The sequence below is a fragment of the Oenanthe melanoleuca genome, chromosome 10, assembly GCF_029582105.1.
Source record: "Oenanthe melanoleuca isolate GR-GAL-2019-014 chromosome 10, OMel1.0, whole genome shotgun sequence".
Taxonomy (NCBI): domain Eukaryota; kingdom Metazoa; phylum Chordata; class Aves; order Passeriformes; family Muscicapidae; genus Oenanthe; species Oenanthe melanoleuca.
Window position 1 is genome coordinate 4,133,865 of NC_079344.1, and position 23,262 is coordinate 4,157,126.

General features: G+C 39.9%; 1 protein-coding gene across 15 annotated transcripts; it reads left to right on the top strand.

Annotated features, from left to right (window-relative positions):
- Window positions 1-243: 243 nt before the first annotated feature.
- Window positions 244-21,907, top strand: SLTM (SAFB like transcription modulator). 15 transcript variants are annotated; one of them, XM_056499834.1, is made up of 21 exons: window positions 244-518; window positions 1,174-1,261; window positions 6,066-6,139; window positions 6,414-6,593; window positions 7,053-7,100; window positions 8,080-8,107; window positions 9,451-9,919; window positions 10,482-10,531; window positions 12,684-12,802; window positions 14,356-14,505; window positions 14,620-14,729; window positions 14,817-14,977; window positions 15,298-15,389; window positions 15,613-15,776; window positions 16,873-17,047; window positions 17,639-17,763; window positions 18,260-18,430; window positions 19,207-19,521; window positions 19,931-20,081; window positions 20,798-20,955; window positions 21,254-21,907. In XM_056499834.1, the coding sequence occupies exons 1-21, from the start codon at window positions 336-338 to the stop codon at window positions 21,360-21,362; spliced, it is 3,120 nt and encodes a 1,039-aa protein (XP_056355809.1). In that variant the 5' UTR covers window positions 244-335; the 3' UTR covers window positions 21,363-21,907. The 15 variants fall into 15 exon arrangements, with proteins under 15 accessions (XP_056355809.1, XP_056355812.1, XP_056355821.1 ...); XM_056499837.1 differs by having other exon boundaries at window positions 248-518; window positions 6,066-6,130; XM_056499846.1 differs by having other exon boundaries at window positions 251-518; window positions 6,066-6,130; window positions 14,817-14,896.
- Window positions 21,908-23,262: the final 1,355 nt, after the last annotated feature.

A 23,262-nucleotide genomic window follows, 5' to 3' on the forward strand; every position in this document is an offset into this window, starting at 1 on the left:
TGTCAGGGAGTTGTAGAGAGAGATAAGGTCACCCCTGAGCCTCCCCTTCTCCAGGCTGAGCCCCACAGCTCCCCCAGGCACTCCTCACAGGACAGGCGCTCCGGACCCTGCCAGAGCTCCGCTGCCGTTCCCGCGCTGGGGATCTCTCTGGCCCTGCGGGGGCGCGGACACGGCGGAACCGCTCCCCTCACGGGCAGGGCCGGCCCAGGCGGGGCGGGCGCTCCGGGCCAGGTACGCGCTCCGCGCCTGCGCAGAGCCGCGCGCCGGCCGCGCGCTCCATCCGGGCACCGCGCTCATTGTGCGCGCGGCCGCCGCGCTCGCCCGCCCGCTCTAAGATGGCCGCCGCCGCCTCCGCTCCTGCCGCCGCTGCCGCGGGGACTCCCGCGGCTCCCGCGGCGCCGCCCACCGAGAGCAAGAGGATCAGCGACCTGCGCGTTATCGACCTCAAGTCGGAGCTGAAGCGGCGCAACCTGGACATCACCGGCGTGAAGACAGTGCTCATCGCCCGGCTCAAGCAGGTGAGCGGCGAGCGCAGGCCCGGCCCGGCCCGGCCGCCGCTGCTGCCGCCCGGCTCCGGGGGCGGGGCGCCGGCGGCCCTGCCGGTGTCCCGGTGTGGGGGCGGGACCTGTCCCCGCCGTGCCGCCGCAGCCCGGCCGAGGGTCCGCCCCGCCGAGCCCCGGGCTGTGCGCCCCTGCGGGCCGGGCTGGGCGCGGTGTCCCGGCCGGCGGAGCTCCCGCCCGGGCTGGCCGCGCTCGCCCCGCGGCCTTGCGGCCCGCCCGCCGCCGCGGGCGCCGGGGCTCGTCGGGCGAGCCCCGGGACAGGTTGTTGCTGAGGGGTGTCTGTGCTTCCCACTATCCTGTTTTTGAGCTGCCCTTAGTGCCATTATAGATGTCGTTGTGGCAGGCCTTCTAGTGTTACGTTTCCGAAGAGAAACGTGTGGATCCTTGATAAGCTGTACTTCCAAAGTGTCGTTTTAACAGCTGAAACTCCTAGCCTTTATCATTAGTGTTCCCCTGCTCTTCTCGAGCTTTAAGTGAAAGGTTTAACCCAGAGTGTTTTCTCAAATATTTTTGAGATGCCGAAAGAACTGTTTCCTTTCAGACTTCTGATGAAGTCAAACTGTCCAGCTTTCCACTGAAAGCCATTAAAAATTGTATTTTTTGTCTCATTTAGGCTATTGAAGAGGAAGGAGGTGATCCAGACAATATTGAAATAAGTGTTTCAGCTGACACACCCACCAAGAAACCAACTAAAGGCAAAGGTTAGGATCTGTCTATATACTTCATATTCTGACACAGGTTTTTTTTGCATGTATCACCTTAAGGAAGGACTGTTGTCTATAGTTTGGGTGCAGTTGTGGCTTTACTGTTTATAACTTCAGTCATATAAGACATCCTTTGCCTTGCATGTCTGTTTTCAGTCGCTGTATGTAGACAATGTATGGGGATGCTGGAGCAATATATATATTGAGAGAGGTGGAAAATGGCTGGGTTAAAAGATGTGTGTTTTGAGGTAGTGGCTGTACTGCCCACAGCTCCTGGAGCTGTGTGCTGTAGATGAGCTGGGGGGGTTTGGTGTGTGCTGTGTTCAGAGATCCTGAACGTGGGGTGTTACAGGTGCAGGGTGGAGCAGGAGTGCTGTGGATCTCTCTGGAGTGTTGGTTGTGTCTGTGTAACAGCAAAGGTTCTTCTGCCACAAGCAAGTGCTGGACTCTGCTGGTGCTGAGGGCATAGCTGTATGAGGAGGGGGCACTCCCTGAAGAGGACTGTGTCGTGTGTGTGTATTAGCATGCTTTCTGCTGAAGACAGAATTTATAAACATGAATTTTCTGAATAGGCATTGAAGCCTCACAGTGGAATGTCTAAATGAGATTTTAGTCTTTCTGTTGTGAGAAATTAATATTTAGATTTTGTGCTGTTCTGTTTGGCAGTGATTTTTTTCAGATTTTTTAGCTCTATTTTCTTTTGCCTGAGAATTTAAATACTGTTCTGTGAGTTTGGAATCGGGGGGATTTTAGTTTGCATTTGTGTTTTCAGATATTCTGGGAGCATGTGTGACCTGTTAGTACTGGGAAAGGACCTGTGTGCTTTGTACACAGCATTCTTCATTGAACAGATACATGTCTCTTGTCATGGGCTGAGTTTTGTGGTGAAAGTGATTATTCAATCAGTCTGATGCTGTCAGTGGTGAAATTAGTAAGGAAATCTGTCGGCTTAGAAAGTTTGAATAACTTCTTTGCACTTTTCACACATTAGAGAAGTGAAAGGAAATAAACTTTCAAATGTGGTTTCATTTTTTTTCTATGACATTACTTTATTCCCTGCTTTAGAAAGCTAACTGCTGATTAAGATGACTACATGGAAGTTAAATACGGAAACTCTTCCACATGTAGAGATGTAAATGGTTCCATGTTCTGCTGTGACAAACACTTCTCTTATCTGCTGCTTTTTATCCTCCTAGTCTCCAGACTAATATCATGATATACATAATGTTCTTGAGCTGTCTTCTTGGGTAGTTAGACTGTTTTGCTTCTGCAGAGGTAGTTTGCCAACCAGTGCTGCTGCCTGAGGCAGGGCTTCAGTCACTCTTCCCTGCCACCTCTCCTGTGCACCAAATTATCCTAATGCATGCATATGACATGTGCGTTCTTGGTAAACCTCAAAGGAAAACACAGCGTTTGTGAAGTTCTTATCAGTTCACTTTGCAAGCTCAGGAGGTTTTCCTCATTGCTTTTTAGATTACAAAAGTCTTATGAACAAATTTTGTGCCAAAAGTATGGCAAGTTCTTGGTGGAACATGAAAAATGCACCATTTAGTCTAGGGGAAGTATTTTTTTATCTCATTGGTTTATTTCTAACTGTATGAAATGATATATTGTTTGATTTTTAACTACTCACTGCGAGGAGTTTTTCCTCCTTACTGATTTTGCTGACAGATTAATCCAGGCCTTTTTGGACAGCAGTGAAATTAATGACATTACTAATTCCATAGTATTCTTCTCAGCGCTATTCTTGCTGTACAATTGTGTATTAGATATTCATTTATGATGAAAATACATCTTCAGGAAGGGCCAGGGGGTGGACGAAAGGGAGGGAAGGAGGTTGTCCAGAAAATACTCTTCTATAATTCCATAAACACTCAGCCTGATTTTCTCAGATGGAGGACCATGAATAGGTAGACTAGTCTTGTGCTACTGAAGGCTTGTAAATGAAAGCCAAAAATGCATAATGTAAAATTAACATTTTAAAGATGTTCTAATTCTTCTACTTACTTATAAGGAGAATATTTCTTCTCTGTGTAATAGTCTGTTGCAATTTTATAGTGTGTAGCAATTGCCTTGCCCAGAAAAGGGATTGAGCATGGCTTGTAAAGGTGTGCCATCACTCCAAGGTAAATGAGTGTTTGTGTTATTAAGCACCCAGATCTGTGGTGAATGCTGAGTAAACACTGACATTTTCAACGGCCGCTGCTTGAATAAACCTGTACAGAAGTTTAGGTGTTGACAACTGCTGTGACTTGAGACCAGCTGCGCCTGTTGTCTGCAGAAGGTTCAGCTGTTCTGGCTCTGTTAACTTACCCTTCAATCAGGTCAACACTGATCTTGAATAAGTTCAGAGAAACAGTTGTTTTCTGCAAGGTGTTTGTTGCAATCTGATTTTAGTTTTGTGAGTTTAAGTGCCTTTAAGTAGCCCACTGTAAATGAGTGTCGGTCAGACAAATACTGAATTTTTGTGGATGCTGGCTTTTTGGCAAGTTACTGTTCCAACATCTGAAAAATGTACCAGAACCTTGAAATATCACTTTTGAGCAATGTAACTCTAACCAGAGCAAAGTAACTTGAAGCACAGAACTTGAGAGTGAGAGCAAACTTATACCACTTTCTGGCTTGAAGTTGAAAAGTGAAGGTCGTTGTTGAGGTCTCGTTGTGCCTTGGAACACCTCTGGTACTCAGAGTAAATAGGACTTGATACAAAGACAACAGACATAGTACAGAAGGGTTAATGAAACAGTTACTTAATCTAGTGGCAAATAAAGGATAAAACAGCTTCATTACTGAATGCTGTAACTTGCTCTTGATGAAGACCAGTCAATAAAATACAGTTTTCTAGCTGCTGTTGCATAATGGTGGGGCTAACTTGAGGTAGCTTTGCCATTGGTTTTCTATTTCCTATAAAGTCTCAGTTCTAGTCCACCGGCCATATCTCCTCAAGCAAAATAAATTATTTAAATAGCTTTCATGTTAGTCTATGCTAGAGAGTTGCTAAATGTGTTGAGCATCTGCCCTGTGTGCTTGCCTGTCTCTGTGTATGCTTAGCTGGATGTGGGATCAGGAAAAACTCGGTCTTCCAGGTTTAACAAACAAACTGAAATGTGAGAGGGTAAAACAGAAAGCAGTGGAATGTGTGTAGAAATCCTTGCTGTTTCTCATTGCTTTTTATTTATGTTGAAGATACCTGGGATCTGTAGGTTCTATCACAGAATACTAAAAAGCTAGCACAAAATTTGAGTTAGTCTTTGTTTCAGGAATCAGCTGTCATGCACATCAGAAACTGTTTTATCCAGTGTAAGTCCTCTTCCTGAGAAGAGCTGGCTTCTCTCAGCATACCTGTGCAGGTGGCTTTTTGCACCAAAATCTCACAAATCTATTGCATTACCAGTATAAAACAGGACTTGTGGGTTTTGGGGTTTTTTTGTTTGTTTCAAGTGAAGTAAAATCAGTGACACTGACTGAAAGTTTAAATCTCATGTTTTGCAGTCACAGAAATAGCTGCTGCCATGTGCTTTTTCCTGGCGATCAGTGTGTGCCTGTACTGAGAAAAGCCATGTGCTTTTTCTAGGAGTATGGCCAGAGTGCTGCCTTTCAGGGAAATGAGTAAAAGCAACTGGAATCCAAGCAAACCCAAAACAATAGTGTCTCCTCTTGCCCTCTAGTTGAGTACTTTCCAGGTTTGAAGTGCATTTAGGAACTGCATATGAAAGACCATGAAAATTAATGGCTGAAAAAAAAGAGTATTTCAGCTAGCAGAGATGTCCATTCTGTGTTGAACTTTGGCTTATGGTTTTGTTTTATATTCCTTTGGAATAACTATAAAATTGGTTTAGCCATTCATTGGAGGTTGAACGGAAGAGGGAAGATGTGATGCCAAAAAATGAAGCATTAAGTGCTAATTATGACTGCCATCTCATTTGCATTTGAATTGACACTGAGTTTCAGTAGAAGATACAGTAAAGCCACTTCCTAACAGAACTGCTTTTGTACCTTGTGCTACTTGCATAGGCTAATCTTTGACTCAGAGACAGAACGTTCTTCAAAGGGTGTATGGAGATGTTTCTATGTAGTGTTCTTAGGTCTTGTTTTTCATAAGAGTAAGCAAATCAATGGGTTCCAAAGAGAACTGTCTGGTCATCTTCCCCACAGAGACATCTCTAATAGAGAAAAGTGAATTCTTCAGTGGAACAGGTCCTTAATACATTAAAGCATGAAGCAGAAGTGCTTCACCTACTCAATTCTTCTGCCTTGCTTCATCCTCTAGTGAGAGGCACTGAAAAAGGTGTCTTGGAGAGGCTTGTGATTGATATGCTTGTGGATATTCAAAGATGCAGCTAAATAAAGCTCTGAGACATTCCATTGTCCTTGAAACTTCACTGTAATTTTCAGCAGGCGGTTGGGTGGACTAGATGACCTTTAGAGGTTCGTTCTAACCTAATTTCTCAGTGATGTTAGTTATCCTTTAAAACAAGACCTTTCCAAAGTCATAATGTCTAGTTAACCTCAGTAATGTACTCCTGAATTCCATTATCACTCAAAATAGAATGATAGGTATTAAGATCACTAAGATTTCTTGGATGTAACCACTTGTTTATTGATCAGCATTGACTGCTCATTCTCATTCAGCTAACATTGTATCCCTTATCTTAAAAATTACTCAGTTTTTGAAGGGTTATATTAAAATGAACAGTGCAGCTAAACTAGAGCAAGTAGAGAATAATAAAGGCCAAACACATAATCAGTATTAAACGTGTGCTCTACATAGCAGATCTAGTCACATATCCCATCATTTCAGGTAAAAAGCAAGAAGCTGATGAATTGACTGGTGATGCTTCAGTAGAAGAGGACTCCTTTGTCAAGGTAATAAAAGTATGTAAAAACTTTTCCCATTTTGTATTTAAGGTTGGTGTTTGACTTCAGTTAATGAAAAAGCTTCCATTTTCTTTCTGGTAATTTATGTGGAAATTTGGAGCATTGTTTTTACTGTATTCACAGTGTGATGCCTAAGGGTGTGAAGCTGGGGGGTTTTTAAAACATGGTATGAATTTTATTTTGCAAGTGAGACACTGATTATAGCAGTGATTTTTTTCAGAATAAAGCTAATACTTCTAGTTATACCAAATATTTGTGTTCACACCAAAAGGAAAGTGAATTGGAGACACAAGATGCAAGTGATCAAGATGGAAATGATGAATTGAAAGACTTCAAAGAATCTGTTGAAGATGAGAACTTGAATTCTAAAGAACTACCACGTGCAGAAAGGAAAAGATACCTGGAGCCAGTAGAGACAACAGAAGATGTGGAGAAGGATTCTGAAAGTCAGGTACTTGGCTATATTTTATGTGAATTTTTATCAGCAAAATATCATTTTTTCTTAGTATTTGTTACTAGGAAGGCAGAACTAGTTTTTCAGTTTGTCTTGCATATCTCCAAAATACCTTTTTTTTTTTCTTTTTACTCTACTTTACTATTTTCTTTCTATTTGCCTTGATTTGTATTTGAATAGTCCTGAAATAAATGTGGCCCTCATTGATAAAATTCTACCAGAGTCAATACAGAGTTAGTTCCTAAGTGGTCCTTTTCCCATGTATTAGCAGTGACTTGTGCCTTTCAGTTCAGTGTTCAGATACTTTACATCAGGAGAACTGCTCATTGATGTTCACATTGTTGAGTGTGTATCCACTTCAACGTTTACTGATCTAATGGATTCTCTTGACCCTGTTTCAATGTTTGAGTGTCTTATAAATAAATTGCTTATCTAGTCCCTTTTCTGTTTCTATAGGAAAATGAAGGTCCAGACATAGAAGATTACACTTTTCCAACTGGCCGTGTGAGTTCTAAATTCATTCTGTTAAGCTAATTTTCATGTCTGTCTAGTTGAAAAAGATCACTTTTATACTGGTTTTTCTGTTCCAGCGTGCATGTTAGAGTCACATGATGTAAGACTATAAAGGTAAACAATATGGGAAGCTTTCATTCAAGTATTTAATAATACTGATAATTGTGATACCAAGTAAGTTGACCTATTTAAAGAGATAATTCTTGTCCACAGTTTGGGAGTGTTCAGTGTGTAGACTCACAAAGAATGTTTCACACTCCCTTAAAAACATATCAGAAGGCTATGCCAGATGCTGTTGTAGTATTATACAGCCTGTACTAGAAATTCTGTTTAATGTAGAAGTTTGCCCTTAGAGAACATGGGGAGTGTGGAACTGGGTTATTTAGAGATGCTTTCTGGTGTTAATACCAATACCTGATATCTGTAAGTTCAGAAATTTGTTCTGAGTTACATGCAACTGATGTCTGAAAAGTGACATCTCATACAGCATCTCCTGCTCAGTAAAACTACTGAGAAATGAGTAAATACCTATTAAAATCAGTTTCATTTTTAAATACTTACTGGAGGGAGGCTACCTAATTTCTGACTTCTCTCTTGAGCTTTTAAAGCTAATGATGGACTGCTTGCTTTCTCTGAAAGCAGTAATCAGCAGCTTGACATCCATTCTGAAGCCTTTGGTAACACATGGAATAGTTTAGAAATGTCTCATTGAGTTAAGGGGGTAAGACAATATTTGCATGTCCCAACCAACTGCAAAACTGCAAGTGTTGCAGATAAAGCCCAGTTGTTTCATAAAATTTTTTAGTGAATTAACAAGGGAGGTGCACAAGTTTGGTTCCTGGATAGTCTTTGGGAACAGTTTTCATTTCAGTATTTGCCTTCATAAATAGAAATTCTATGAAAAATACAAACTGTTCTGTTTAAAGTTTCAAAATAGGAGACATTTAGTGTTGACTTCCTTTTCTTTCAGGACGGGGAAGATGAAGAAAATGAGAAAGGTATGTCTAAAGTTTAATAGAGTTCAGAGGTCTTACTCTGGTAGAGCAGGCAACTTTCTCTTGTAACATTCAATCTCTACTAATACTAGGCTTATCTCCAGCACTAAGTATCAGTTGTCTTCTCATTGAGCTCAGCACCTGGAATCACTGCAGTCAGTTTATTTCACTCCTAAGAGTTACTTTACTCTTAAGAGTTGATTACAGTCAGTACTTATCAGTTACTGTGGTGGATGTATAATGCAGTTGCAATACTATGATTCTTAATAAAAACCCATAGTATTCAAGGACTGATTTTAATACACGGTAAGTCTTGATGCCAAAGCCTCCAACTTGCACTGCAGTAACTGATGATGTGTGAAATGCTGCACTCTCACACTGAAGTTGAGCACCCCACAAATGTATGGACCATCATATGCTTGGCCTACTGTCACTTAGAAATACCAGTTGTACATAGGATGGTAAAACAAGTGTTTGAAAACCTGTGGAGTGGCTACCATTTTTTTTAAGCTGTGCTCATTAGTGAAACTAGAAGGAATGTAATGCATTTGGGCAAACAGATTTCCTGGACAGAAGTCATAAGTATTCTACATTTTGTGGACTCAAAAGGACATGGAACACCATCACTTTACACAAGATGGAATAAACATATTACTGAAGCTACAGGATAAAACTACAGACTCCGTGTTTACGAGGGACCCCATGGCCGAAGTGTCTCATCGACGCAAATTCAAGAACACGGTTGGAGATGTCTCTGTGGGACTGAGATGGAAAATCTTTCTAGTGGAGGAAGATTGAGACCATTTGTCTACGAACTCTGGATTAAGGCTCACCCATCCATGTTCTGCAGCAGCCTTGTACAACTCACTTGACTGCCAAGCAACTGCTTGGAATGGAAAGGAACAGAGAACACTGACCGTGGAAGACTGGCTGGAATTCTCCAAGACTGTAATTCTTTTGGATTTGGGAAGGCTAGAAGTTCTGGAACCAGGAAGATTCAAAGACAGATTAACTGTGAACATCCAAAGCAGATACGTTCTTCTGGAATGCTAAATCCTAAACTGGAAAATGGATACTTCTTATGAAGAATGGGTATCTCCAGGATGGAACCATATTCTCCCTCCTAATGTTTTGGTATTTGTCTCTAGAAAATGTGTTTTGCCATGAAGAATAAGTGATCCTGGGTAAAGGATTTATATTTGTGTTAATACGCCTTGTGTTTTTTTCTAACCTTCCATCAGTGCTAATAACTGGCTTTGTATTTTCTAGGTCCTATTCTAGCTTATGCATATGAAATTGTTTAAACTTCTTGTTTTGCCATATTTATTCCTGTTAAATCCTCTTAGATAAAGCAGGTTCTGGTGATGGTACACAAGAAGTATCTAAACCTCTTCCTTCAGAAGAAAGCCTAGCTGAGGCTGATCACACGGCTCATGAAGAGATGGAAGCTAACACCTCTGTGAAAGAAGCTGAGGATGATAACATATCGGTTACAATCCAGGCCGAAGATGCCATCACTCTGGATTTTGATGGTGATGACCTCCTAGAAACAGGTAAAAATGTGAAAATTACAGATTCTGAAGCAAGTAAGCCAAAGGATGTGCAGGATACCATTTCACAGAGCCTGGAGAAGGAAAGCAAGGACTATGACATGACTGAGAACCATAAAGATGGTAAGAAGGAAGACTGCGTGAAGGGTGATCCTGTCAAGAAGGAAGCCAGAGAAGGTTCAAAGAAAGCAGAATCTGGAGACAAAGAAAAGGATACTTTGAAGAAAGGTCCCTCGTCTACTGGGGCCTCTGGTCAAGCAAAGAGGTTTGTTTTTCTATGTCAGTTCTTTACGATACTGAGTACCAGCATTCAATAAGATCACTCTACATTAAGGGGGTAGCAGCAAGAATCTTATAATTAGTATCCTATGCTCCTGCCTATAGGTTTTTTTGACCGCCATAAGTTACTTTTTAAAATTCAAGATCTTCGTATAGACACTATGTCCTACTGATTGCATTGTCGAATTGTCAGCATTTATTTATTTTTTTCAAATTGACGATTTTTTTAAATGTCCTTGTGATGATGGTAATGAACAGCTATCAGTTCTAAGAACACAAAATGAAGTCAAGTCCCCGTCCTGAAATCTGGAGAAGATTGCCATATATCCACTGAATAGAGTTGTCAGAAAATCTAGATCTTCAGGCATCTTGGGGAAAATCAGTGCAAGAATCCATAAGGGAATCATTTGTTCAAATATACAGTCTGGCCCTTTTTCATTTTTATTTTTTTGAAATGTTAACTTGTCTGTTAGTGTTAGTAGTATAAAATGCAACACCAAATTCTGTAGTTTCAACTTTCTTCTGATTTTTTTAATTTACTTCTCTAGCTCTACTAAGGAATCTAAAGAAAGCAAGACAACATCAAAGGATGATAAAGGTAACTATTATGAATTAGGATAGTATTGTCTTGAACGAAAGCTTTCCTGATTAAGAAATTGCTTGTCATGTAATAAAATGGCTTATATAATTGAACTCAGCCATCTATAATAAATTATTCTAGAAGTACAGTGATCTTTTGCTATACGTATGTGTCCATATATTTTGTTTCTCCTTATGCCAGGTTTGTCATAAGATCAAAAATACATATTCTAAAGACTTGATGAAAATATGTTGTTCTGTTTCAAAATACTTTTGGGAGCAAATTCCATTTAACATTTCCCAAGTATTTGTTTTGATGAGAAGCTATAATTTTCAGATAAGCCTGCTGTAACTTACAGCAAAACAAGCAAAAAATAATTGCGAGTACTTAAATTTAATGCTAATGAAATTTTTTGTTTTGTTTGTAATTCTAGCTCATTTTTAAATTGAACTCTAAACCAAGTGCTGTAGCTGAGATGCCAGCTTGCAAAATTGCTCTTGTGGCAATGTATTAAATGTATTTAATGTATTAAATTTGAACCTATTTTTCTGCCAGTTTCCATCTGTTTCCATAAAACACTGTATTATGATTACATATTTGAAGAGTGGAGCTCAAGAGTACATTAATGTCACCGTTATACTGATGCTTCATGGCTGAACAAATTTCATTTGTGTGAGCTCATGTGTCTCCTTATTTTATCTACTCCCTTTCTGCCAAAAGCCTTTGTCACAGAATCTCCGGTATAACAGTAAGGGACAAATGAAACTTTACCTGATAAATGAATTTGAGAGGAAATTTTTTGTGGCAGACATAATTGGGTGTTAGGTAGATGTGATTTTTAATGACAGTTACATGTTTACAATGAAACTGAAAGCAGATTTGCTGTGTCTTCATTTATGTAGCATATGTAATAATTGTAATAATAAGGCTTTCTTTTGTAAGGCTTTCTTAATATACACAGCCAAAGCCAGGATAGTGGCTGTTTAATGGCATTTATTGATGTTCTAAGTGTATCACAGAACCATAAGAGTGTTATGGGTTGAAAGGGATCTTAAAGATCCTCTTGTTCCAATGTCCTGCTGTGGGCAGGGACACCTTCCACTATTCCAGGTTGCTCCAAGCCCTGAACTTGGACACTTCCAGGGATGGGGCCACCACAGCTTCTCTGAACAACCTGTGCCAGGGCCCACAGATTGGGGTAAACTTAGTATGACCATAACTGAGATATGTTGCCTCTTGTTCTTAGTTAGTCTAGATGCATTGAGGAAACAAAACTATCATTTTTTTCTCAAGATGGTTAAATTACCTTTTAAAACTCTGCACATCACCAGATTTTCCAGTTGTCAAGACGGGGATCTAGTTCTGGTCTTGCCTGTAGGACTGGCTACATTTTAACATATTCCAAAGCAGTTCATTTAGCAGCAAAGAACAACAAGCTGAACTACATAACTGAAGTCTAAAAGATACTAGAAATGAGATTAATGTAATCTCTTGAGTTCTTATTGCTGTGTTGTTGCAAAAATACCTAATATATGGGGTGGAGGGAGTATTTAAGGCACATAATGTTTTTTCAGCTTTTATTTAGTATCTTCTTTAGTATGTGGGAAATAATTTTGGTGGGTTGTATCCAGTTCTGTATCCAGTAGTATTTTTAAAAATCTGCTCTGGATGAAGCCAGTACTTCAGGAAGTTGTGGAAATGGACCACTTGATTCTGGAGGCTGGGATTATTCAAGTCTCCTGTATTTGCCTTTCTGCTGTCTCTGGTAACTTGAGCAGTGTACAGACATCATGATGGAGAACAAATACTGTGTGCAAAAAACCCCATTTTATGGATGGTAGCTAGTGATAAGAGCAAGATGTTGAAGCTAAATGTACACACCCAAATGAGGAGTAAAGCATGCCTTTAACAAAGATTTGTATTATTTTTCTGTCTTTGTCCTTTGGGTACAAGCTAGCCAAGCTATTGGTCTCAATACATGGTTAAATATATGAAATCTTATAGCATATATATTTTTTTTTTCTGTAGAAGTCTTTTCAAGAAAGGTAACCAGATAAACAGTTATTTAGAGATAACAGGCTAAGTTTCTCTTTGCAGCAACACTTTAGTTAAAGATTCATGGTACCTTTGTCTCCTTAATTCTGTGGCTGTTTTGTAAAACTTGTTTCAGGAAGCACGAGCAGTGTTAGTGGTAGCAGTGGAAGCTCAACTAGAAACCTGTGGGTTAGCGGACTGTCTTCCAACACAAAAGCTGCTGACTTGAAAAATCTCTTTGGCAAATATGGAAAGGTATTTCATGGGGTGTGATACCATGTGTGTGGTGTGAGTCTATTCCCCCTGCTCTATTCAGTTTCAGAAATTGAGTAATACTTGATTTAAATCAAGGTTTGAGAGGAAATGTCTGACCAGTGCAATCTAAAACCCCATATTGCAGCACTAAGAGTATATGCTTACAGGAAGAACCATATGTTCATTTTCTAAGAAGTTTTTCTTCCTGTGGAGGTAAGATAAATACAAAAGAAATTGCACAAATACTTGAATATTCTGGTCAGGATTGGCTTTAAAAATAATGGTAGTTATGATCCTTTGTAGCAACTGTATTTAACTATGAGTGCAAGATAATGTACTGACTGATTAAATTGTAATGCAAATGGTGTTTATAGAACTTCCTGCTTTGGGAGACTGTTTTTAAAATGTGTTCTGAAGCTTTATGAATGGGAAGAATTGGTAAAAATATGTGACATTTAATGTATGATGCTAGGGACTCTTTCAATAACTTAATGATTTTTTTTTTACAGTCTACTTTAAATTAAGTCTGTTTTCCCAATTTTGATTAATTGAAACACACAAATTCCATAGAACAACGTGGAAATCTTGAAAGCTAAGCAGTCTTCTAAACCCAGGGTTCTCATTTTCCCAAAGGAGTTGCTGATAACTATGTGAATTTGTAGTTTGTGTAAGCTTGTGCAGGTATGGCTTTATTGTGTCTTGGGAACTAGTTAGAACCTGAGCACTGTGAATATCAAGTATGTGTATTGATTATTTTCCTAATGAATTTAGTAGGTGATTTTGTTTAATAGATTCACAAGTATACTTTGTTGAAACTTCCAGTTACTTGGCTGTTTTCACTGTAGAGCTGGTTGGTCCTTATATTTATATCGCTTCCCAGTTTTAAAACTGATTGGGAAATATTTAATGGCTCTACCATGGCTGTCTAGACATCTACAAAGATAAAATGGATGACAGCTACAAAGATAAAACTGTTGCCTTTAGAGCATGACTGTGGCAAAAGGACTGGCTCCAGTGGCCATAGAAATTCTAGCAAAGAGGAAGAGCACAAAGCTTAATACCTCTCAAGAAGCAGATGTTAGAGCTGAATGCTAAAACGGCTTAACCTACACACTTGCTAGATGACTTTGAAGATTTGGCTCCCTTATTAAGTTATACATAATACTGCCTATACCTTCCTGCCGTTAATTGGCAACTGCTGACTTTTTTTGTCGGTGTTCATCTGTCAGAGATGAACCATCAAATTCAGGTCAGTGGTGTTTCTGTGAATGAATTTTGACAATAACTGAAGAGGCATTTAGATAATGGGCATGAGGAGGTGAGTGGTCAAAGCAGGATGCAAGCATTGATATGCCTTAATGTGAAAGTTGGGATAAATTTCTCAAAGCTTTTGAGAACTTGGGAGTGTTAATCCATCTTTCTACTGGGGTGGGAGTTACGTTGGGGTGAATTTGTTTTGCTTTCTTATATACTAGGGTAAAAATCTTACTGGAATACCATAGCTTCCTTAGTAGAAATGTCTCTCCAAGCCTGAATTGTTCCTGTTTGCACAGGTACTTGGTGCAAAGGTGGTCACAAATGCACGAAGCCCGGGGGCAAAGTGCTACGGCATAGTGACCATGTCCTCCAGTACGGAAGTGGCCCGGTGCATCGCACACCTGCACCGCACAGAGCTGCACGGACAGCAGATCTCTGTGGAGAAAGTAGGTTTCATAACATGAAGACTTTCCCCAAAACAGACCATCTTTTACAAGATTATTAATCTGTTAATCTATTATTAATGTATTAATCTATTTGCTTTTGAAAAAAAAAAATAGGTGAAAGGTGATCCCTCCAAAAAAGAATTGAAGAAGGAAAGTGATGAGAAATCTAGTTCGGGTAGGAGCATAGGAGATAAGAAGACGGCATCAAGTGATAAAGCCAGCAAGTAAGAAATTTCACGTCTTCTGAAATTGTGAAAATCCTCTAAGCTGAATTTCCCTCATTGGATTTTTGTCTTCTTTTTCCTAAAAAGAACTTTGTCAACCAAAAAAGAAGAAAAGAAATCAGAGAAATCTGAAAAAAAAGAAAGTAAAGAAGCCAAGAAAACAGAAGGTAAAGATGAGAAGAGTGATAATGGAACAAGTGGCCCTAATCAAGAATCCACTAAAAAAACTGAAGAAAAGAAAAGAATAAGTATGCCATATAGCCATATTTCCTCCTGTTGAATCTGTGTGTCTGACTTGTCTTGGGGGCATGTTCTTGCTCTTAGGAAACAGACAATTAAACATCTGTTCTTTGTTAGACTCCAGTAACACATTTTTACTTCCATACTTTATACTAATATTTAATTACAGGCATGTGCTGGTATGCTTCTCCTACCAGTACCAGTTTACTTCAGAGATTTAGAGATTTCACTAAGGAGAAATTGTAATAGGCAAATAGAGATAGTTGTGTGTGTGTTTTTAAACCTTCTTTTATTTTTGTTTTTTTTTTTTGTTTCCCCCCTTCACTAGGTGGTAAAAGCCCAGGTCAAGTTGTAGTTTTAGACCAAACAAAAGGAGACCAAGGCCACACTAGGACAGTTAGAAGGGGAAGGTTTGATAAAGTAAGTATCAATAGATTTGATGCAATCCTTACCTGATTTGATCCTACCTTGCAGTTGATATTTGCACTGAAGAGTCAATAAACTATCACTAACTGTAAAGCTTAGATAGAAGCTTTGTATGCTTTGGGATTGCTAAGTCATTAATGATACTTGAACATAGCATCCAGAAATCTCCCTAAATGAATGAGACTTCTGAAATAACCATTGTAATCTCTATCTATAGCCACAGATATTGAGGAACAAAGAGCGTATTATTCAAGATAAAGTGAAATTCAGGGAATACAGGGGTAGAAAGGATATCTTGCCTTTTGAAAAGATGAAGGAACAGAGATTGCGAGAACACATGGTTCGATTGGAAAGAATACGACGAGCTGTTGAACTGCGAAGGTAGTAATTCAACTTTTTGCTAAAGGCTATTTTATCCATTAATTGATCAGATTACTATATTTAGAAATCTAATCAGAATTCATTCTGTCAAGCCTTCCAACCAGATGTTAAAGTCTGTGACTCCAGCTAACAGTATCTTTATGTGAATTAACAAACTCCAAAATTTTTGTGTAATCTTTTAATAGCTATTTATGTACACACACACCTTAGAGTTTGTTACAGTGGGGGGGGTGTATCTCATAAATGTTACTGCATGCTAGTTTTCTTTTTGGAAAGGTGAGAAGTAGACTAGGAGACAGGACCAAAAGTAGTTTGGGATTTGCTTGTTTGTTTGTTTTTAAACAGAGAATGTTGTATCTCTAAATGACTAGTCAAACATAATACAATCTTGACCCTTTAAACAGAAAGACCAAATAGTTACACTGTTCTGTTCTGCTGTTTTCATATGCCCAAAAGCTTGCAAAGAGCAGTTAAATGAGTTTTGTTATTCCCTTTCCCTAAACAAAGGGAAACAATTCCTAAACAAAGGAATTCCAGCAAGCATAAAGCCTTCAGGGGAAAATGCCTTTTGTGCTTCCTCTAGGCTGTATTATGTGAGGTAAAAAGAAGAAAGTAGAATGAAGCTGTTCATAAGTCTACTAACCAGTGAAACTCAGAGTGGTCATGATTGGCTGTCCGTCTTACTTTTTGGACAGAAAACCCTAAGTAAAATTTTTCTTAGCTTGAAGAAGACAAGAGCTAAAATAGCATTTGTTTTTTAGTCTCAGTCATATTCTTGGCTACTAAATATTGTTGTTACTGTGTGCCACATGACAAATGAGAAATACAAATTAAGAATAAAATAAATCAACAAATGATTCTTGAAATCATTTGAAATCTTGAAATCTTCCTATCAGTTGTTTGCTAATGGTTCTGTAGATAAGCTAAAACCACTTTTGGCTACTTGGGGCTAAAAGGAGTAGACTTCTGGTGCAAGGATTTCTGTGAAGACCTTACTCTGAAGTCGTTTTTATATGTCTATACCCAAGGTGATGTTAGTTTTGGATGACAAAATTTTTCAGATGAATTTCTGCTACCTCTTTTTTTCTTTGTTCAGGCGAAGAGAAATTGCCGAGCGAGAGCGGCGCGAGCGAGAGCGGATACGGATAATGCACGAGCGAGAAGAGTGCCTGCAGAGGGAAAGGGAGCGGCTCGAAATTGAGAGGCAGAAGCTGGAGAGGGAGAGGATGGAACGGGAGCGTTTGGAGAGGGAGCGTGTCCGGATTGAACAGGTGGGCAGAGCTGTGCTCTGCACTGTGCTGGAGCTTCTTGGAGGATGGCCCAGTTTGCCCTTGCAGAGACTTTTGCTCTTCACTCTTCTACCCAGTCCTTTTTCTTTTATAAAACCCAGCCAAACATTATATAATTCACAGTGTACAACAACGGGAATCTTCATCTTGTTTGCCTGGCAGTAATTGGATGTAAAATGATTGCTACTCTAGCAGCTGTACAAGTCAGTCTCTAAACATGATGTACAGTAATAGATCACTTTGTCTATACCACTCTTCCATAATTTGACTAGATGTTTCCTATAGAATACCACTGCAAACTTCAACATGTGTTTCTGGGCAATAAATACAGTAGTAATACAAGAAATGACCTGGAGACATTTCGGTGTAACAGCCAATAGTATCTCCAGATCTTTTGTCTGCTTTTTTTAGAGACATTCCCTGTGCTCTTTAATCTTAGATGCTACCCAAGGATTAATTTTATCAGATTACCTTTAGCAGAAAACTGACATGGGATAGGTCTGTATCCTTGCTAACTGTTCTCTGTGTATCTCTAGTAAAGACCTGCGGTGTTTGTGGTTCTTTTCATGGCAGGAACGTCGGAAAGAAGCAGAGCGAATTGCGCGGGAGAGGGAGGAACTTCGGCGGCAGCAGCAGCAGCTCCGATATGAACAGGAAAAGAGGAATTCTTTGAAACGTCCACGAGATGTAGATCACAGGTAATTCTCAAACTGGTTATTTGTAGTGCATAATAAAAACAGCTACAAGCCTTGTATCAGACTGGAAAATGCATTTGTACCTGAAGCAGCCTTCACAGAAGAGCTGGCTTTCTGGCACTTGTTTGGTTAGACATTAGTTTATGACAAACATGAAACACTACTGTACACATCTCTAGGAAGGAGCTTTGAAATTAGAGAAACATCCCATTAATTGTGAAAAAAGCACAATCCAGAGCATTTGCTGAGAAAAGCTGTTCTGCCTTAATGGTTGAAGCTTCTAGCTTCTACTTTAAGAATTCATATTTCGTCTAAATGGATGGTTAGTTTTGGGTGTTTTCTTAAATGAGTTTGTCCACTGCTCATTAAAGAGTCTACTTTGTCAGTGACTTTCCAAAGGTCAAATGAGCATCTCAGAAAACTGACCCTCAATTTTCTGTATATTAAGCCTTGATTTGTCTGCATGTGACTGATAAGGGTTCCTTTGTTTTGGCTAAAGGAGAGATGATCCTTACTGGAATGAGAGTAAGAAGATGGCTCTTGATACAGATGCACGTTTTGGCCATGGCTCAGATTACAGCCGCCAGCAGAACAGGTTCAATGACTTTGATCACAGAGAACGAGGCCGATATCCAGAGGGTTCTTCTGTTCCATCATCTTCTTTTGATAGGTAAGTGTAGGTAATGGAGCAGGTATTTGTCTGCCAGCATCTCTGTGGATTTCACTCTTAACTATTCAAAACTGAGCATCATGCGAAAGGCTTTACACAGTTCTGATGTAATAAAATTGCAGTACTGTCCTGAAATTTCTTGTGTCTTCAAGACTGGCCACTTTTATCATAGAATCTCATCTGCTCTTCTCTGAGAACTTTAAATTAGCTATCTAGTGGCCTTTTTTGTGAGACATTTTCATAAGGATTTTTGCACTTATTCCTTCCTCTTTCACATCTAGTCACAAGTTCCAGTGGATTACCTGTGTAATTTACTGCACAGTAAATGCTGGTTCCAGATGCAACTTCATGGTTCCAGTAACCACTAGTTAAGCTAAGACCACATAATTGTAGCTTCTGGAATTCTGCTTTTAGGTTGCAGTGAACTAGAATAGTAAATACAATTCTGACTTGAGAAATCTAGCATTCCCCAGGTTTCATACTGGGCAAAAAGATGGCCTCACAGTTGTTTAAATTACACTGACCAAAATAGGAACAGATAAGTGCATAAAGAAATGTTTTAACTGGCTGTTAGAACTCAAGCTCTGAACTACAATTGGAGAAGTAAATACAATTTGGGATGGGAAGGATCTTTGATTTCTATTCCATATATATAGTAGCAAACAACTAATCCAAAAATGAGTGATATTTTACATCCTCATGCATGTACTTACATGTGCAGAGAAAGGTGAAAATGGGAAACAAACAAATTACTCATTCCTACTTTAACAACTTAGGCGAGATCGTTTTGTAAATCAAGGGGAGGCAAAAAAGACTCGGCCAACAGCACGAAGAGAAGAGCCAGGGTTTGAGAGGTATCCCAAGAGCTTCAGTGAGTCCAGAAGAAATGAACCACCACAGGCAAGAGGTGAACTGCGGGACACGGACAGGCGCGAAGTGCGGGGAGACCGGGATGAGAGGAGAACAGTGATCATTCACGACAGGCCAGAAATCCCCCATGGCCGGCACCCCAGAGAAACTGGCTCCAACCCACCCAGGCAAACAAACTGGAAGAGCGAGGGAAGCATGAGCACAGACAAACGGGATGGCAGGTAAATGTGCTGACTAACCAGTGAAAGTACTGATTCTAGTAGAACTTATCCATAGTAGTAATTCCTCAAGAATTAGTGTGTAAAGAGAGAATAGACCCTCCCCTCCTAAAGAACAGCGTTTGAAGAAATATGTAGGCTATCAAATGCTAAATCTTATCTAGGAACTGGTTGCTGACTCCCAGCAGTCTGTTCTTAATCATGACTAGCAGCACAGAGTTAAGGAGGCTTTTGTGTAGCATGTAGATATAAACGAGTAGCACGTGAGCTTGAATTATTTAAAAATAGACCTAAAGGAATGTTTCTAAGAAGTCAGCTGCAGGTTGTGAGGAACCACAGGAATCTCTGCTGTCTACATGTGCTGTGATTTGGTACCAGTTCAACTATACTGAAACCACAATTTTGATGGAAGCAATTTTCACAGAGGCGAGCGGCCAGAGCGGTCGGGAAGGGAAGTGTCCGGCCACGTGAGGGGAGCGCCTCCCGGGAGCCGCAGCAGCGCCTCCGGCTACGGGGGCAGGGACGGAGAGCGGGGCGTGATGGGAGAGAGAGGTGGAGGACAAGTGAGTCACCTTCTTGTGTTCCTGTGCCTGAAGGAAAGGCTGGAAAATGCAGACTCATGCTGAAAGAATGACCATAATAACATCATCAAAATGATTCGCAAGCATTCTGCCTATTTTCAACTTTTCTTTGTGTTAAAGGTTCTTAACCCAAGAAATTGCAGAAAAATTTCCCTATTTTCCTTATCTGGCATCTTTATGATCAGAACAATACCTGAGAGAATAGATGATTAAGCTTTTGAGAATTTGTTGTCACCTTTTCAGGGTTTTAACCATACACTGCCTGCTACTTTCAGTGCAGTTTGTAATTGTAATTTGTAATGTGATACTGAGCGAAAATCCTTCTGCAAGACCTGTCTTTAAAGACTACAGATTAACTCACTCCTGCTGGTAAATCCTGAAGCATTTAAAAAGTATTAATGTTCTTCCTGAGTTTTATGCCAGTGATAATGAGACCAGGGCAGAATTGGGAGTAAAGTATGAGTTTATGGAACCTCACTCCCTGTATACCCACACTCGTCATTGCAGCTAAGTTCCTGTTACCTAGAATTAACAGGAATATTGTAAACGTGGAAGCAGCCCATGGACTGACTGGTACCTTAAAAGGGGCTGGACTTTTGTTTATTCTACCAGCTGTATGCTTACCTTTCTTGACAAGCCTGTTTGCTGTAGATAAAACAGCCCCTTCATTGTGAGAATGACTGTCACTTTCTCCACAGCACTACAATGAGGACAGACATGTCGTAGAACGGCACAGTCGTGAAACTGGACCAAGGAAAGAATGGCATGGACCTAGTTCTCAAGGAAGTGGCTATCATGACACAAGGAGAATGGGAGATGGTCGTGGAGGAGGGGGCATGATGGCTCCACATACAAGGTACAGAAACCACTCCTTCCTCTCCATTCCTTACTGAGCCCCTGCCAGCTTTGGTGTCCTTAGGAAGTGCAGCAGTGTCGGTAGCAGCAGGATGACTCCCTGTGGCTGCTGCACAGCTCAGCCCCACCTGCCCAGCCAGCACAGGGGGAGGGACTACTGGCAAAGTCTCTATCCTTCATGTTTTCAATTCTCTTTTGAGACTCACTGTTTAACAGTTGAGTGATAGGAGATGTAAGAATGTTATTAGCTGTGCACCAGGTACGTATCATAACACTTTTTTTAAAACTTCTGTTTCCAGTAACTCTTCACCCATTAACAGAGTTGTACAGATCACAGGCAATTCCATGCCAAGGGGAAGTGGCTCAGGATTTAAGCCATTTAAAGGTGGACCTCCACGAAGATTCTAAGATCTACAGCTGTTTGGTTTCAAGATAACTTATTGAAATCTCTTGTAAACTTTCTCTGATTAAGAACAGGAAATCTTGTCTGGAAATCCTGGTTAAATTTTTTTTAATTTAACATGATTATTTTCCTCTCAATTTTGGAGGCATTTTAATAGTTACGTTGTAATTTTGAATAGTTTTTGTGTATCTTTGATAAGCATTTTCCCTGAGGCACTAGAGCTGTGTAAAAAGAAATTGGAACCAAAATATTTGTTAATTCTGTATAAAAGAATAGTTTACAGCTGTGTGCTAGTAGTTTGATTTGCCAACATTAGCTCTGTGGTGTCATGCTTTAAAGTTAGCTACTTCTCACAACATCCACAATAACCTCCATTTTGAAGGTTGTCCAGGCTATTATCTCTGCTTTCTAATTTGTAGAGAAATAAGATTTGTTCTTTCATTACTGGGTATTATGTAACCTATTTTTGCAGAAGGTACTGTTACATTTGAGTGCATTTATGTGTATTCTTGCAAATGTATTCTTTTGAAATAAACCTTCATATTCTGTATAGCTTCTAGTAAGTCTTTAAAGCAGTCTTTGGGGAAGGAAGGCAGAATTAAACATGTTGGTATAGCAGATCAAAGCATGGGTGCCATTAGGTTCTGACTGCAACTTCCTTGTCTCTTTTATTGTTACTGAATTGAAAATTTAGAAGCACATTTTGCTCACAGAAGAAAGATTAGAACCAAAACATAGCAAAAGACTCAAGGTCCAAAAAAATAATTTTAGCTTGGACTTTGTGTTTGGCAAAGCGCTGGGGAAGTTTGAAACAGCTGGGATTTTATACCAGACTACCACAAACTCTGCTTACAGGGCTTGGGGACTCCTGCAGCTGCTCACTGATGTGGCCTTGAGCAAAAGGTTGCATCTTGTTAAGCCTTTTGGTTTGGGTCAGCATGGTAGGGTCTGTGTTAAACCTTTCTGGACCAGGCCCAAATAGAAATGCCAGGCAGCCAGGCCAGGACTCTTTTTGTCACCCAGCCAGGGTAAGGGTATAGTTACAACTCTGCTGTTCAGCAAGGAAGAAAAGTGAATTAATCCCATTTGGAAAAGCTTGGGTGGTGGATGTCCCCTAAATGAACAGGGGACTCCTAGCAGAACAGAATTGCTTAGGAAATTGTCCTTGAATAAGAGCTGGAAATGTTGACTGATGCAGAGTGTCTGTGAAAGAAGGATTTAGGTTACATTTTTTAAGGCATGAGGCAGTAAGATGCTGATTTCTGCTTGCTGTGTGGAAGAACTGCTAAGCACCTGCAGCGTTCCAGGGGAATTAAGAGCAGAGCAGAGCATGAGTTTAAACCAAACTGGCTCTAAGTAGCCTTTCAGGAAAGATGGAGAAGAGAGAAACCTGCTGTGGAACAGCATTGTCTCTAATTAATCCTATATGAATATTCACATCTGACAAATACTTAGGTTTAAACAAAACAAATGCACTGTCTCAGCAAGTTGTGTCACTTACCTTGATATATTTAATACATCTTATTTAATTCTTAAAAATGGAGAAGTTCAATATACTGAGTTTGGCTGCAGTCTGTGCTTTATCAGGTGTGAAAACACACAGAAAACAAGTATCTGCTCCAAGATGAATTTATAGTGGCTAATGGATCTATCTCATGGTCAATTTGGAAGTTTATAACCTTAAAAGATAAAGCTATAGAGAGGTACAAAAATGAAACTTGAGATGTGCTTGGTTCCTTGTAAAAGTCTAGATGTGCATTCCAACAGTTAAAGTTTAATTAAATTAAAAATGTGATTGTGCATGTGTAGCCATTTCACTTAAAATATTAATACAAACTCAGACAATGGGGAAAAAAGATGATTGAAAACAAACTGCTAAAATCTTTGAATTTATCAAAAGCTTAA

Excerpts from the sequence above, each read along its gene's own strand:
- SLTM (XM_056499833.1), top strand. The coding sequence starts at position 336 with ATGGCCGCCGCCGCCTCCGCTCCTGCCGCCGCTGCCGCGGGGACTCCC. Across the intron at positions 15,777-16,872 it reads CGAGCTGTTGAACTGCGAAG|GCGAAGAGAAATTGCCGAGC; the intron begins GTAGTAATTCAA and ends TTCTTTGTTCAG. Across the intron at positions 19,522-19,930 it reads ACAGACAAACGGGATGGCAG|CAATTTTCACAGAGGCGAGC; the intron begins GTAAATGTGCTG and ends TTTTGATGGAAG.